Source organism: Apis mellifera, linkage group LG11 (assembly GCF_003254395.2).
Source record: "Apis mellifera strain DH4 linkage group LG11, Amel_HAv3.1, whole genome shotgun sequence".
NCBI classification, from domain to species: Eukaryota; Metazoa; Arthropoda; class Insecta; order Hymenoptera; family Apidae; genus Apis; species Apis mellifera.
This window is the reverse complement of record NC_037648.1, coordinates 15,495,206-15,509,772: the sequence shown is the minus strand read 5'-3', so window position 1 is coordinate 15,509,772 and position 14,567 is coordinate 15,495,206. Positions and strand designations below refer to the sequence as shown.

General features: G+C 27.0%; 3 protein-coding genes across 9 annotated transcripts; 1 reads left to right on the top strand and 2 right to left on the bottom strand.

Annotated features, from left to right (window-relative positions):
* Nucleotides 1-468: 468 nt before the first annotated feature.
* LOC100578159 (zinc finger matrin-type protein CG9776) lies at nt 469-7,641 on the bottom strand. 4 transcript variants are annotated; one of them, XM_006570296.3, is made up of 9 exons: nt 7,477-7,641; nt 6,861-7,165; nt 6,665-6,796; nt 6,008-6,173; nt 5,749-5,927; nt 5,289-5,669; nt 4,798-4,903; nt 3,547-3,665; nt 469-3,475 (listed from the first exon to the last, which is right to left on the bottom strand). In XM_006570296.3, the coding sequence occupies exons 2-9, from the start codon at nt 7,155-7,157 to the stop codon at nt 1,124-1,126; spliced, it is 3,732 nt and encodes a 1,243-aa protein (XP_006570359.1). In that variant the 5' UTR covers nt 7,158-7,165; nt 7,477-7,641; the 3' UTR covers nt 469-1,123. The 4 variants fall into 4 exon arrangements, with proteins under 4 accessions (XP_006570359.1, XP_026299391.1, XP_006570361.1 ...); XM_006570295.3 differs by having other exon boundaries at nt 1,124-3,475; nt 5,749-5,930; XM_026443606.1 differs by lacking the exon at nt 7,477-7,641 and having other exon boundaries at nt 5,749-5,930; nt 6,861-7,157.
* Nucleotides 7,642-8,614: 973 nt separating this feature from the next.
* LOC726757 (replication protein A 14 kDa subunit) lies at nt 8,615-9,642 on the top strand. Of its 2 annotated transcripts, none has more exons than XM_001122477.5 (4): nt 8,615-8,760; nt 8,835-8,944; nt 9,098-9,284; nt 9,406-9,642. In XM_001122477.5, the coding sequence occupies exons 2-4, from the start codon at nt 8,867-8,869 to the stop codon at nt 9,501-9,503; spliced, it is 363 nt and encodes a 120-aa protein (XP_001122477.1). In that variant the 5' UTR covers nt 8,615-8,760; nt 8,835-8,866; the 3' UTR covers nt 9,504-9,642. The 2 variants fall into 2 exon arrangements, with proteins under 2 accessions (XP_001122477.1, XP_006570356.1); XM_006570293.3 differs by having other exon boundaries at nt 8,631-8,765.
* LOC726771 (GATOR complex protein MIOS-B) lies at nt 9,505-13,587 on the bottom strand. 3 transcript variants are annotated; one of them, XM_026443788.1, is made up of 15 exons: nt 13,247-13,367; nt 12,971-13,165; nt 12,607-12,906; nt 12,297-12,524; nt 12,011-12,172; nt 11,754-11,935; nt 11,556-11,689; nt 11,378-11,488; nt 10,956-11,319; nt 10,752-10,890; nt 10,524-10,662; nt 10,240-10,447; nt 9,957-10,168; nt 9,787-9,859; nt 9,505-9,721 (listed from the first exon to the last, which is right to left on the bottom strand). In XM_026443788.1, the coding sequence occupies exons 1-15, from the start codon at nt 13,365-13,367 to the stop codon at nt 9,716-9,718; spliced, it is 2,574 nt and encodes an 857-aa protein (XP_026299573.1). In that variant the 3' UTR covers nt 9,505-9,715. The 3 variants fall into 3 exon arrangements, 2 of the variants coding, with proteins under 2 accessions (XP_026299573.1, XP_026299574.1); XR_003305646.1 differs by adding an exon at nt 13,504-13,587 and having other exon boundaries at nt 9,691-9,721; nt 9,787-10,168; nt 13,247-13,421; XM_026443789.1 differs by lacking the exon at nt 9,505-9,721 and adding an exon at nt 13,504-13,587 and having other exon boundaries at nt 9,728-10,168; nt 13,247-13,421.
* Nucleotides 13,588-14,567: the final 980 nt, after the last annotated feature.

Genomic DNA, 14,567 nt, shown 5'->3' with positions numbered 1-14,567 from the left:
CATTAACATTATCATCATAATATATTGATATGAAAATAATATTATATTTCGAAATAATTCTTAAATAATATTTAAGAAATTGTGAAATATTGTGTATCAATATTAGACACACATACACACATTCATGTATTACTTATTTTCAATATACATATAATTCATGTATATTATATTATGCCATGCATTTATATTTCATATTGATTATTGGCAAAAAAATATTATATTATTAAATCATTTATTGTATGAAAATCATGTATTTTTAAAGTCAAATTATTTGTTTATATATGTGTGAGGGAGAAAGGGAAAAAGAGAGAGGAAAATATAGCCTTTAAATAGATATATAAAATAATTTTCAAATGAAAAAATGAAATACAAAGAAAAAAATAAACAAAGCATAGTTTAAATAGTGCAATAAAAAAGTGTTTTTTTTGTATTACTTAATTGTATAACATCAAGTCTTATTTCACATAATTTCGTTATTTATTGATGAAATATTATTTATAAATCAATCAATTTTACACTTCAAATTTTTTTCTAAACACTGTCTTTATACTGCACTTAATAACATTGAATGTAAATATGTTTTCAATAATTAAAAACATTGATTACTTACATGTCTAAAGTAATATTTTTAATAGTTTTATGCACAAATAGAAATTTAAGTTTTGACGTATGCCCAAGATATACATATATGTATATGCCTGAATTAAAAAATAATTATTTGACATTGCAGTTTAATTTTTGCAAATTCGTAAGTATATCTTGAAATACTTTTTGTCAAAATTAGATGAAAGCTGTATATTCAATAAAAAATAGTAAATATTTCATAAGATCATTCCATTCTATTATTTCATTGAGGCAATACTATGGTATTGATTCGTTACTAATACGCAAAAAAGAAACATTTACTATTTCTCATTTAAAATACTAGTTTATATAATTATACAATTCGATTTTAATATAGTTATTATATAAATTTTACCATAAGGAATTACTACCAATTCATTATTTTGCAATTAACAATTGTTTCAAAGAAAAAGGATAAATAATCAACGTGACTTTTTAACGCTAGATCTTTATCAAAAGAATATTTGAGGCTGAAAACATGATGAATTTATAAAAAATTTTATAGAATTGTATCTCCTTCATCAATGCCTAACATTTTCAAATCATCTGGTCCAGGTTGAGTATCTACTTCTGTTTCCGCTTGAGTAATTTCTGGTGGTGGTTGATCCATGTACTCTGGCCCATATCCCACACATCCTAACATACTATACATTGATGCATACATGATGCTACTTTCTTGTTGATTTTGTTGTTTCGTTTCTGTTTCCTCCTTTGGAAAAATAATATTTAATGCTTCTTGCAAATCATCAGGCAAAGGAATGCTTGGATCAGTTCGTTTTTCAGCAGGTTCTGGTATATCAGAAATATCTTGTGTAGTATTTTCTATAGTCGGAAGCGGAGGTGGTGGAGGATTTTGATGATTTTGTACGAAAGGAGGTACAGTGGGCATTTGAGGTGGTGGATTCGTCATGAAAGGAGGATGACTTTGTACTGGTGGACGTACTGTTTGATGAGGAGGAAATCGTGGTTGACCTTGAACGAATGGGGGTGGATTAGTCATAAATGGTGGTGGAGGTCGATTTGTTGGAAATTGTGGTCTGCTTTGCACTGTTTGTTGTGATTGTTGTTGCTGTTGCTGTTGCTGTTGCTGCTGCTGTTGTTGTTGTTGTTGTTGTTGTTGCGATGTAGTCGAGAAAGATGGTGGTGGTCTATTTAGAGGAGGCGGAGGATGTGGAGGTAAAGGTAATTTGGATATACTGTGCGTTTGTTTTTGCTGCTCCATCATTGGTTCTTCTATTACTGTTTCTTCAGATTGATCTTCAATTTCCATATCAACTACTTGTTGTGTAGGTTTTGTTTCATTCAACACTGGTGGTGGTGGAGCTACTAATATTTTCATTGGTTGATTTTTGTTGTTTTGAGATGCATTGAGCGTATTATTGGTAGCATTATTATTATTATTTGCTGTGGCAATAATGGTGCTATTATTACTATTGTTGGTAGTATTATTATTATTACCCAAATTTATTGGAGTTGCAAGTTTGGTGATATGTACTACACCAGGTGGATTAATAATTTCATTGGGAACTTTTGGTGTATCTTCAAATTTACTTTGTTGGTAAGGAAGAGGAGTAATATCTTTTTCAGGTAACTTTGGTTCTTCAGCTTTCTTTTTAAATAATGGTAATCTACCGATGAAAGGTAATTTACCTTTGGATACTTGAGGTGCCGATTTTTTAGTTTGTATATTACCCTTTTTAGATTTAGATGCAGATTCATTTGTTTTCTTTTCAAACTTGGACTCATCGTTAGATGAATTATCGTCTCTTCTATCTTTACTATATTTATCATAACCCCTTTTTGGACTGTCACGCCAACTTCTTTCGCGTCGTGGAGAATCGTTACTATCTCGTTTCCTTCGATCATCGTAATAATCTCTCTCCCGATCTCTATCTCTGTCCCTATCTCTTTCCCTATCTCTATCCCTATCCCTATCACGATCTCGATCTCTATCTCGTCCACGTCTTCTTTCATACCTGCTACTATAACGATCATATTTATCTTCTCGTCTGTCATATTTTCTATCACGATCATCTTTATATCTATCACTGTCCCGTTCTCTTTCATCTTCTTTTTCCATAGATTTATTTTCCGGCGGTTTCACAGTCATATTGACTTGCTGCTTTGTCCAAAATCCCATATGTGGTTTAGGCATTTCTTCTGGTTTTGGTAACTCAATTGGTTTATTGGCTATAGGTTGTGGTTTTTCTTCTTCCTTCTTTATCCAAAAAGGTTTTGGAGGTTCTTTTGGTCCCCAAGCTTCCAAATTTTCCGGTTTTGATTTATTTGAGAAAGATGTCTGTTCTTGTTCATCCTCTTCTTCTTCAACTGTCTTCTCTTGACTCAATCTTCGGTTACTGATTGATTTCATTTCCTCTTCTTGTTTAGCCTTCAATTTGTCTCTGATCGAATTCAATAATTGTCTGTCATCATTTTCTACTGGTTGTGGCTCTGGAGTTGGTGGTTGATTCAAATGCTGCGCCATTTTTGACCAGTGTCCTTTTAATTTTATTCGATGATAATCTATTTCTTCATTTAGTATCGCTTGTGTTGATGCTTTCATTTTATTTCGCATAGCAACACGAATACTTTTGGACATATCTTGATCGGAGTCTGTATCCGAATTTTCTGATTCACTAGAACTGTCGCTACCACTACTTCTGTTTCTTCGTTTCTTAGATTTTTTCGATTTTTTTTTACTTTTTTTCGATTTCTTCGATTTTGGCGGTGGATCGTCATCTTTATGTTTCTGTAATTCCATTTGTATCTGCTTATGTTTCTCTTCTGAAAATGCTTTTTCACGATCTGCCATCCAATCAGTTTCCCAATGTGGATTTTGTTCCACAAAACGCTAAATAAAATTGTTACTTAATAAATTTTAAATTTTCTTCACTTAAAAAAGCTTTGAAATTAAAAACTTACAGAATAGTTCTCAGAATGTTGTTTAGATTTCAAGTGCAAACTCGCACAATGAAGATCGCCAATCCAGGAATCGCAAAGCTTACAGTACCATGCCGTTGCAGCACTGAAGAACTGTAAACCTATAAGCAAATAATTTAACACTTAGCATTACTTAAGCTTTGAAAATGGTAAACAATTTAAGTTCATAAAGAATGACCTTATATTCTGCCACGACACATTCATGTCACTGAAAACAAAAATAATATATATTAAAAGATGCTCAACAAATAGTTGATAACATTAAATATTCTTCCGTAGTCTCCCACGATGAATTCTAGAAGAAAAAAGGATAGGAAAAAAATTGTTTTATTCATACAAATATATCACAATAATGTTACAGATAAAATGAAAATAATAATTACATAAAGCAACAAAATGAAATTTTTATACATACTGCAATTGCCTTTTGTAACTTTCCTTTAACTTTTATTACTATTGAAAGTTAAAAATTAAAGTTATTATAAAATTTATATGTATTTTTTAAGATCAATTGGCATTTACAGTACGTTTGACAAAAATATTTTGATTTATAATATACGTTATACACGTATTTGTAAGTATAACAGATATATTAAGTAAAATAAGTGACACGAGTGATAAACACAATTTACACATCTTCGTTATTTGTATTCATACACGCACCAGCATTATAACATTGATTTATATAGATATTTGTTTCACATAGATAAAATCTTCTTTTGTTCATTCTTGACTATAAATGGACCTATGTACGATGAATCGACGAACAGTACACTTTTGAAGAATAATTTAAATAATTCGATTATAGAAGCTGAAATATCTGAAATTGCCCGAAAGTGTGCTCCTCGAGTCCATTTAAAATCCAGTGCATCTCTATGGTGTTTATATCGTTGCTATAAAATTTGCTGCTAACATTGCGATGTAGACAAAACACTTCGCGGAGATAAAAAAAAATCGTTCCGCGTATAAATTATTAAAACCATTCATTTTCACAATCATTTGATACATATTTTTATTATATAATAATTTAAGAAAAAAAGAAAGCGAGAAATATTTAAAGCATATTTCTTTTGCGTACATAAATTGACTTTGCAAGTCAATATGTTAATGCAGACAAATTTTTGAGCAAACCATAGTTGTAGATCTCTTCAATACATACCGGACACCACAGTGTCTGTGCACAAGCTACGGAATTGTATTCTATTAGTAATTATCCACTGAAATGAACCATACCTTTAATAGGTGTTCTTTTCGTTGGTAGTCCAGGATAATAGGGCACTTCCTTTTCCGTTCCTTCTCCATTGCGCTCATGCCACGGCATATCAACTATCTTGCGTTCCTGTTGCAGGGAATGAAATATTAGTTATAATGTTTCCCATAATACTATACAAATATTCGGTGGTACTTTTTAATGAGACATTATTATGGTACATTAATCAGACTATGTACCAAGTACCTGCAGGTCGATTGTTACTGTTACTGTAATATATCATCCTTATATAAATATAGTTCAAATTAGAAATACATAGTCTTAACCGAATCCGTTTGTTCTCTCACAATGTAAATCAATTATCAGTTAGATTTTTCTGCATCCTGTTCTATGATTATAAAAGTTATTTGTAAAACGATTTTCAATTAAAAATTTCTACATTGAATTATTGAAAGTGCCTATACCAAAGCTGAATTTTACTAAGACTTTATTATTAGAATAATAAGCAACTTACTAAGCAAGCTTCTTTGTGCTCATTGCTATGCAGATGATTCAAATATTCCTTTGCCGTTTTAGGAAATATATCGCAGACTTTACACCAATGCATTTCTGGATCATAATGTACGAAATTGTACATAGGTTTAGAATCTTCAGGAGACCTTCGTTCTTTCGAATCTCTTTCAATTTTGGATTCCTTGTCAGAGTCAGATACCGATGATCTGTCGGGTGATTCCGATTTTCCTTTCGGAAAGTCTTCCTTGGGACTTCTTGAACGTTTGTTAATTTCTAATTTAAACTTGCTTCTTAAATCATCGACAGTAGCTTTGTCTCCTATAATTCCGGTAAGCATATCGATTACGTTATGTATCGATTTCATCTTATTTTGTATTTCAATCTGTAAATTAACAATTATTACACAATAAAAAATTATTAAAACATATCATTATTCATTTTGTATAAATTATTATATATACCTGCAACTTTTGATTTTCTTTTATAATACGATTATTCTCTCGTCCACCTTCTTTACCAATTTCATCGCACTGTTGTCGTAGAATCTCCAGTTCACGCTGTAAGGTAGTAGATTTCTTAACATATTCTTCCCGTTGTTTAGCCAAAGTTGCTTTTTGTTGCTTTACTTCCGCTGCGATCGCTGCTGGGCAATAGAATGTAAAAATATGTTAAAATAATATTAATTAATAAATTTTTGTGGAAATAAAATAAGAGATTCACCTTCCTTCTTGGCATCTTCTGGTCTTGCCAAGGATGATACTAATCCAGAAGTACCACTATCCATTGGTCTTGACGATTCTTGTTGGGATGTTAGTGTGGGAGGAGGTGGTGGCTGTTGATTGTTATAAGGTACCTGATTCCCTTGCCAATTTGGTGGTGGATAATCCTAACAAAATAAATATACATTTGATATAAAATATTCAAACAATATTTTTATCAAACCTTACCTTTATTTGTCCATACTCAAATCAGAACTTTGGATAATACACGGAAGATTCTTGAAGATGAATCATCTGGTCAATAATACTGGTTTCCAATGTCGATGCCAATAAAATAAACAACGCGAACGTTATACTTACGAGGGGATTCACAATATTTCGCGATTCAAAAGAACATAATGTTCATCCCCCAAAAAATGAACAATACTACCAAATATTATTCAAAACACTTTGGTAGTGTACGTAATAATTTCATAATTACTCTTATAAATTTATATAATGCGATTAAACCTATTAATAGGTAATCAATCCAAAAGTGATAATATTTAATAATTGTATTGCTTTAATTGCAATACAATTTTAATTGTCACAATATAAACTGATCATTCTCATACAACATACTCCTTGCAATTAATATATTATCTTTCAAAAAACTTACACTGCGATAACCAGTGGGTTGCTGGTAACTGTAGTCATAGCCTTGTCCATAGTTATAGTTGTAGTTATTATATCCTTGGTTGTAAGCAGGCAAAGGTGGTGGAGGTTGACTGGTATTAGGAGGTGGAGGTGCCTAAAAAATAAATTCATATCATTTGTATAATGATTTTTTTTTTCTTGATTTATGTTTGATTTACCTGATATTGATTATGAACTGCTGGAACATAACCACCAGTATTAGCTGGATTAGGAGTAGAAGCTTGAGACTGAGATGTAGTTTGTTGTTTCCAATCTTGTTGTGAACGACTAGAATCTTTTCTTCTTCTATCTCTAGAACTAGAACGTGATCTTCTATCTCTGGATCGAGATCTACGATATCTACTTCTTCTCGGAGATGGAGATCGATCATATTTTCTTGATCTTCTTCTATGAGATGAATCTTCTGAGTCTGCACTAGGGCTCCTTGGTCCTTTACGTCTTGATTCTTGCTCCATTTTTCAATCTCAATTTGTAAAAAAATATATTAATCAAAATTATCAGGTTATGTTATAATAAGAAATTTTTATTTAGCGATAAGTAATGAAAAATATATCGAAAGTATAATCGTATGATATAATTTTAATGATAATAATAATGTTATTGTCCTATAAATTTCGATGGTTTTATATTCATGATAAAATTCAACGATTCTAACCACTATATGTATTAGCAATGAGAAGAAATTTTAAATGTCGCATTGCAGCCATTGTTATCCCATCGATAAAACATAGTCGATATTTTTTTGACATATTAACCGTTATGAAAAATATTTACCTTTCTTAACGATTGCTTTATAATTTTAGTACTCTGTTCTCGATAAGTACTGGCGTAAGATAACGAAAATAGAATATACTCCAATTCTTTTGAGAATCATTCATACGACATAACGTAGACCAAAAAACGAATGGAAGAAGCCGCTATGACTATAGGTAAAATACATAGAAATAGAAATCTTAGATGGTAAAACTCAAATTGTTACTTATATTCATATAATAAACTATGGTGACCAACTTTAAAATAAATTTACTATATTTTAAAAATTAAATTTTAGATAAAAATACATTTAATGTATATATATAATTAATTCTAATAAAACAAATATAGCAAAACATTAAACATTTTAAATCTCTTTTACTTTTTTTTTATAAATTTTATCGCAAAATGAATTTCAAAATGATGATCTTACTGTAGTATTTTAATTTTAGGGTTTTTTATAAATTATATGCTATATTAGATTTTAATTCAATCCATTTAAAGGAAAGAAATATAAATCAAATTTAAATTGTCTTCTAATTAAAGAATTTTATGATATAATTAATATTTAATTATTTATTAAAAAACAAATATACAAATATATAAACAATACGCAAAATTGTGATATTGACTTCAAATCATAATATTTTTTTCTTCATTTATAAATCATTTTATAAATATTGAATTTAAATTAAATTAAATTTTAATTTTTGCCTATTTTAAGATAATCAACATTAGTATTATAATTTAATTATAATATTAATTTAAATTTGAATTGGACTTAGATGATACATTTTCATTATTCAATTGAAAAATAATTAAATTTGGCGCTATTTCTATCGTTCATTTGAATTGGATAAAAATTCATATAATGACATAAAATTTGCAAAAATCCCTAAAAATTTTATGTAAATAATTTTTTAACCACTAAATTTTAAAAATTAATTTAAATCATTTTTACATTAAATTGTATAAAAGCTCAATACATTTTTTTAAATGTTTAACTGAAAAATATTGTAAATATATTTGTTTGACAAATCTTATAATTTTATATTTATTTTGAGGCATTTAATCACTTTTAATAGATAAATAAATATATATTTGTAAGAAAAATTCTTTCATATTTTCGAAATTTGTCTCGTCTTTTGTCATCTTCATGACTTTCATCATTGGCATCAATATATTATTTATGCTATCTATATTATATTTAATAATTGCACAGTAACCCCACTAGCGAATCATTATTAATCGGTTTTCTTTTCTCTCATTAGACTTTGTTTGAAGTCTTTCAAATTCTATGATTTGGTAATGTTAAGTATTGGGATTTGTCATTCTATGATATTAATTACAAGTTAAGTTATTGCTAATTGCTTTTTTAGGAACGATTAATAAAAAACGGTTAATAAAAAATATGAAGAAACGTATCGATGGCCGTCGATTGGCACAAAATATTGGAGAACAAGTAATTTTACTTGGAACTATAGGAAAAGTAAGATTTGTTTTAATATTAACAAAAGAAAAGATATAAATATGATTATAATATTCTAATAGCAACGATTTATGTATTTATACATTTATTATTTGCTTTATTAAAATTAATTATGTTAATTTATTGCATCTTATTGCATTCTTTTATCATTAGAAAAGTTCAAATGGTAGAAATTTAGAATTAAGAACAACTGATGGTGTACAAGTAAATATAACTTTACCAGAACCAATTGATGGCAATGCAGAAGGTTATATAGAAGTACATGGCACTTTGCAATCTAAATCTACAATGAACTGTAGTAATTATATAGTGTTTCCTCTTAGTTTAACTGAAGAATTTGGTAAATATATTATCTTAATATTGTATCATAAACAGAATATATGAATATTATATATACATATATTATAACATAATGAAATATATATTTATAAAGACAAAAAATATATATATATATATTACAGATGCTGATCAATATAATGAACTGATGATTATATTAAATATAGTAGGAGTTGAAAAATTGACAGAATGTGAATGTGAGGAAGAAAATAATGATTTTTAAATCATTGTAGAAATGCTTTATAAAGTGTTGATAAAAAAAATCAATTATACATCAATTTCTTATGAGAACACTATCATTTTTACATATATTTAAAGTTATAAATTATATTTTTTTAACAAAATAAAATTGTATCTATAAATAGAATAAGCAAAATTCATTATCCTTTATTTCTAATATTTATGTTTTGTTCCAAGAAATATATATATAATGTCCTAAAACTTAAATGAATATTGTTAATATTTATAATTTTTATGATTTCATTTTCTATGTATATTATACTTACTGCTATTTTACACGATGCATCTAAAGAAAAACATCTGCATGTACATGAAGTCACTGGACATTCTGAATGTTGACTATATAAATAAAATGATATATTATTACAAAAGATAAAATATATACAGAAAAAAATATGTACATAAAATATATGTACATAATTTTAAAATATATTACCGAAACCAATGTGTAATATGATCAGCATGACCACCATGTCTACATGTTTGACACCATGTAAACCAATTACTGAATTCTGTCAATTTATTATCACATTCATCACTTCTACTAACTCCAGATGTTGTCATTTGTAATCCACTTACTGTACCCATATGCATTAAGCAAATTGCACATCGTGGTAATGGTTTTCTACAATTTGGACATGAAGACATCTATATATATAAAGAAAATTTTATTTTAATTATTATTTTATAAAATATTCAAATAAAAATATGTAAATTACCTTTAATTTATTGGGTGTACTTCCTAGCCTACCAAATGGTCCTCTTGCTCTACTCAAACCCTGCATGAAAGCCGATATACTTTTACCACAAAAATTACAAGAAACATATATTTGTTGAGGGGGTTTTTCATTTGTTGAAGATCGCATAGCAATATCAAAATGAGCTCTTTGAGTCCACATTTTCCATGCATTTAATAAATTTCTATAACTAAATTTTTAATGTTATTTTCACAATTTTTCAGATAAATATAATTTATTGTAATAAATATTATTTATTACAATACCTAGTAATCCAAACTTGAACTTGGTTCTCTTGGAGCAATGTTGGTGTAAATGCTCTTATAGCTATCAAACTACAACTTTGAACATCACCAGTAATTTCTAAATATCTATTTAATAATTGTATACCTTCTAAACTAGCACCTAGATAAAATTTATTATAAATTTAGAGCTTATATTAACAGATTTATTATAGATTATAGATTATAGATTATATAATTTGTTATACAAACCTGTTAAAAGAAAACCAGCTAAGTTTCCTTCATCAGTCAATTTTTGAGTTAATTTTTTTAAATATTCATTTAATTTATTATCTGATAAAAACATAAGAGCAAATGCTACTCTATCTTCAACTGCCATACCATTTTCATTCTATAAATATTTTTTTCATTATTTACATAAATAATTTTTATAAAAAAAAATTCATATTTACTTACTAAAACATTTTCATATGAATCATCTGCTGTTAAAAATGCAAAAGTTGCTCTCAAATAAGGATCTGAGAGTTGAGATCTACACTTTAAACATGATTCTCTCCACATACTATTTCTATCTTCGGAAAATCCTGATAAAGCCATAGCAACAATATTTAAATTTGTAGACATTGACATTTTAGTAGCTCCTCGATTTAGAATTTCTATTGCTTGCCGTAAACATAAATTAAAAACTGCTATTGCTGCTGCTCTTGGATATGCACCTTCTCTTTCTAATCTTTCTAAAAATAAATTATCATAAAGGCTATTGGTGTCTTTATCAAATCTCCAACCACATAAAAGTAATCCTTTATCTCTGTCTGGAGATCTATAACATAAAACTATATTACAAAACTTTGATATCATAAAATATTAATATTTTATACCTATAAATTTTTGCAGTATGATTAGATCCTATATCCGACCAAGGACGATGAATTAGTTCCGATTTTAAAAAACCATTATTAGATCCTTGTCCATCTAACTTTAAAACTGTTCTATGTAATATTAACAAACATTATTTTGTGAATTTTTAAATATATTATCAGAAAATCTTTAATTTACCTAACACCTGGATGTTTATTATCTGTACATGGTATAGTACCATCTTCTACTAAATATCGACTTAAGTACAACCATTGCCACAAGTTTTTGAGAGTATCATTTTCTGCTAATTCTCCATTCTGAGCCAGCTCTGGCTATAAATATATATATTAAAACATATATATTATATGATATAAAATATAAACTTTTTTAACTTACAAGTAAACCATATTCTGAAGTAGCACGACTTTTAGTTAAAATAGAAATATCATTCAGAGCTTTATAAATATTATCATTACTACATATATATTTAAATGATTTAGAAGCATGATTCCAAACAAGATGAGATCGTGTTGACCAGTTTACTGTAATTCTTTCACAAACTGTATAATCTGTAAGTCCTTTAAAGAAATAAAACAAGATCAAAAACATTTTATTCAAGAATTCTATAAGTTAATGCTATAATATAATCAAACCTTGTTGAGATATTGCCAACAATCTATTCACATGTGTTGGATGCCACGAAAAACTTACAGGACTATGCCAAGGTGGTGCAACTGTTCTTTCTAATGCTCCAGGTTCCGTATCTTCTCCTCCTCCAATTCCACAATGTTGAATGTCATATAAATGTAGTGTCACTTTATTAATATAAGAAATTATATTAATTATATTAATTAAGAAATTATAATATAATAATATTAAATGAAAATATTATATTTATTCAATTTATAATTATATTTAAAAAAAATTAAAATATTCTACCTGAATCTTTTTGTAAAGCACCTAGAAGATTGTGTCTAGTTGGACACCATAAAACCTTTGTAATTTGTCTACTTTGCGACAATGTTAAAACAGGTTTTTCAAAGCATCTTGTATCCCAAATTGTTATTTGATTATCAACACTTGAAAGTAAATGATAATTATTGTGTGGATTCACTGATACATTATAAACTGCTTTAGTAGCTGTTGTGTTGATTACTTTTGCAGAATCTAATATTAAATAATTTAATATAATTAAATATATAATGCAAAATAATATAAAAAAATGTAATTATATTGTTTATATTAATACCTCTAAAATCAATGATTTTTAATTGTTTATTATTAGTGCCAACTACCATACATTTTTGTTCATTTTTAAACCAAGCAATGGAATGTACAGTTTCAGAAACACCAACTTCTGTTATAGGTCTCACAGAATCCATCTGTACTGTATTATGATGATGTATTCTTTCAGAAGTATGTAAACCTTTGTTTATATCCCATAATAAAATGGAATGATCTTTACTATGTTTATCTAAGCCAGATACAATCAAATTTGTATCTATTGGATTCCAAGCAACTGCGTTACACTGTCTGGCATGTTTTGGAACTATAATTACATAATTCTTAAATATAATAAAATATAAATTTAATTATTTATTGAAATAATATACCTAATTCTTTTCCACTGAGACCTTGAGAATCAAAGATTGTTGGAGCAAAAGTAGTTAAAACAACTTTTCCATTTGCTTGACCAACAGCTAATAGTATATCTGGTTCCAATTGTGGATATATATCAATACATTTAACATAATGATGATTGGTATTCGTTGCAAGTAAATGAGCAACTGTAGAATCAGAAATCTTATCTGCAAGAAAATACAAAATGTCATTTTTTTTATCAAAACTTTATTAAATGTAAATATATTTTATAAATAATATTTACTTACATAATTGTCTATTATTTTCTTTTATTTGCATAACTTCATATAAACAAATTTCTGTACCCCATGTAATAAATTTATTAGCATGAACTGGAGACCACTGTACATCGAGTTTAATACTACTCATTTTAGTAGTATTTTTATGAAATTTTGTTAGCAAAAATAAAATGCATTACTCTTTCTAAAATAACAATAGAAAAAATAATTTATTATGAGACTATGTATATAATCTTGCTTTATAATCTTAAAAAATATTACTTAACCTCGAACATATTTCTTTTGTATTAAATATTTCAATTTAAATCTGACACTTTTATATTCATTTCTTTAACCATTTTATAAATGATTAATAGTAACTTATATTTTGGATGTTAATAATAATAATAATAAATTATAGTGATAACAAAAGTTTCTATACGTTTCAATTTTTCATTGGATATTTGAAAATGTTGTCCAATTTTCGCTTTATGTAACAGGTTAAAAAAATTATTTATATAACGGGTAAAAAACGATTTTTAAAAAAATATCATTATCATAAATATAACATTTTTTTTAAAAATTGATTTTATTTTAAAAATCTTTCTACGTTGAAATATAAATAAATATTATTATTAAATTAATAAAAAATTCAAAAGTCAAAATTATTTTTGATACATTATTATTTTCATATTTATACAATTTTGTGCAAACATATATGTATAAGATTGTACCCACATTACATTTACATATATTGTGTATATAGTTCGATTAATTTATCAATTAATACATTTTCATACATTTCATATATTTTAAAATATATAATATAAAAATCATATACAATAATTTTTCTAATTTTTACAAAATGTATTTTATTCAAAACTATAAATATAATTAAGTTATAAACACAACGTTGCATAATAATTATATAAAGAATGATTTGATATATGATAGTGTAATGACTTTATATATGTATACATATATATAGTGTGTGAATTCATATAAAGATATTTTTAAGATGAAATTTATTTTTATCTGATAATGACTGATAAAATTCTTTTAAAGAATGCGATTATATCATTAATTTCAATTTATTAACAGTGAACTCTTAAAAAGGCACAATTAATTTCAATAGTACAAAACGCAAATGCAAAAAAAATATTCTAAAACTTTATTATTAATAAATATGCTCCAAATTATAATCATTTTTAAAATTTCAATACTTAATAATACATACATGTATATATATATATATATTTATTTATTTGTAAAATATAATATCAATTTTATTTTTTTTTATTCTTTCCATAAATAAATGCACCTCATAGAGGTTTAAGTCTTTCTGATAAGT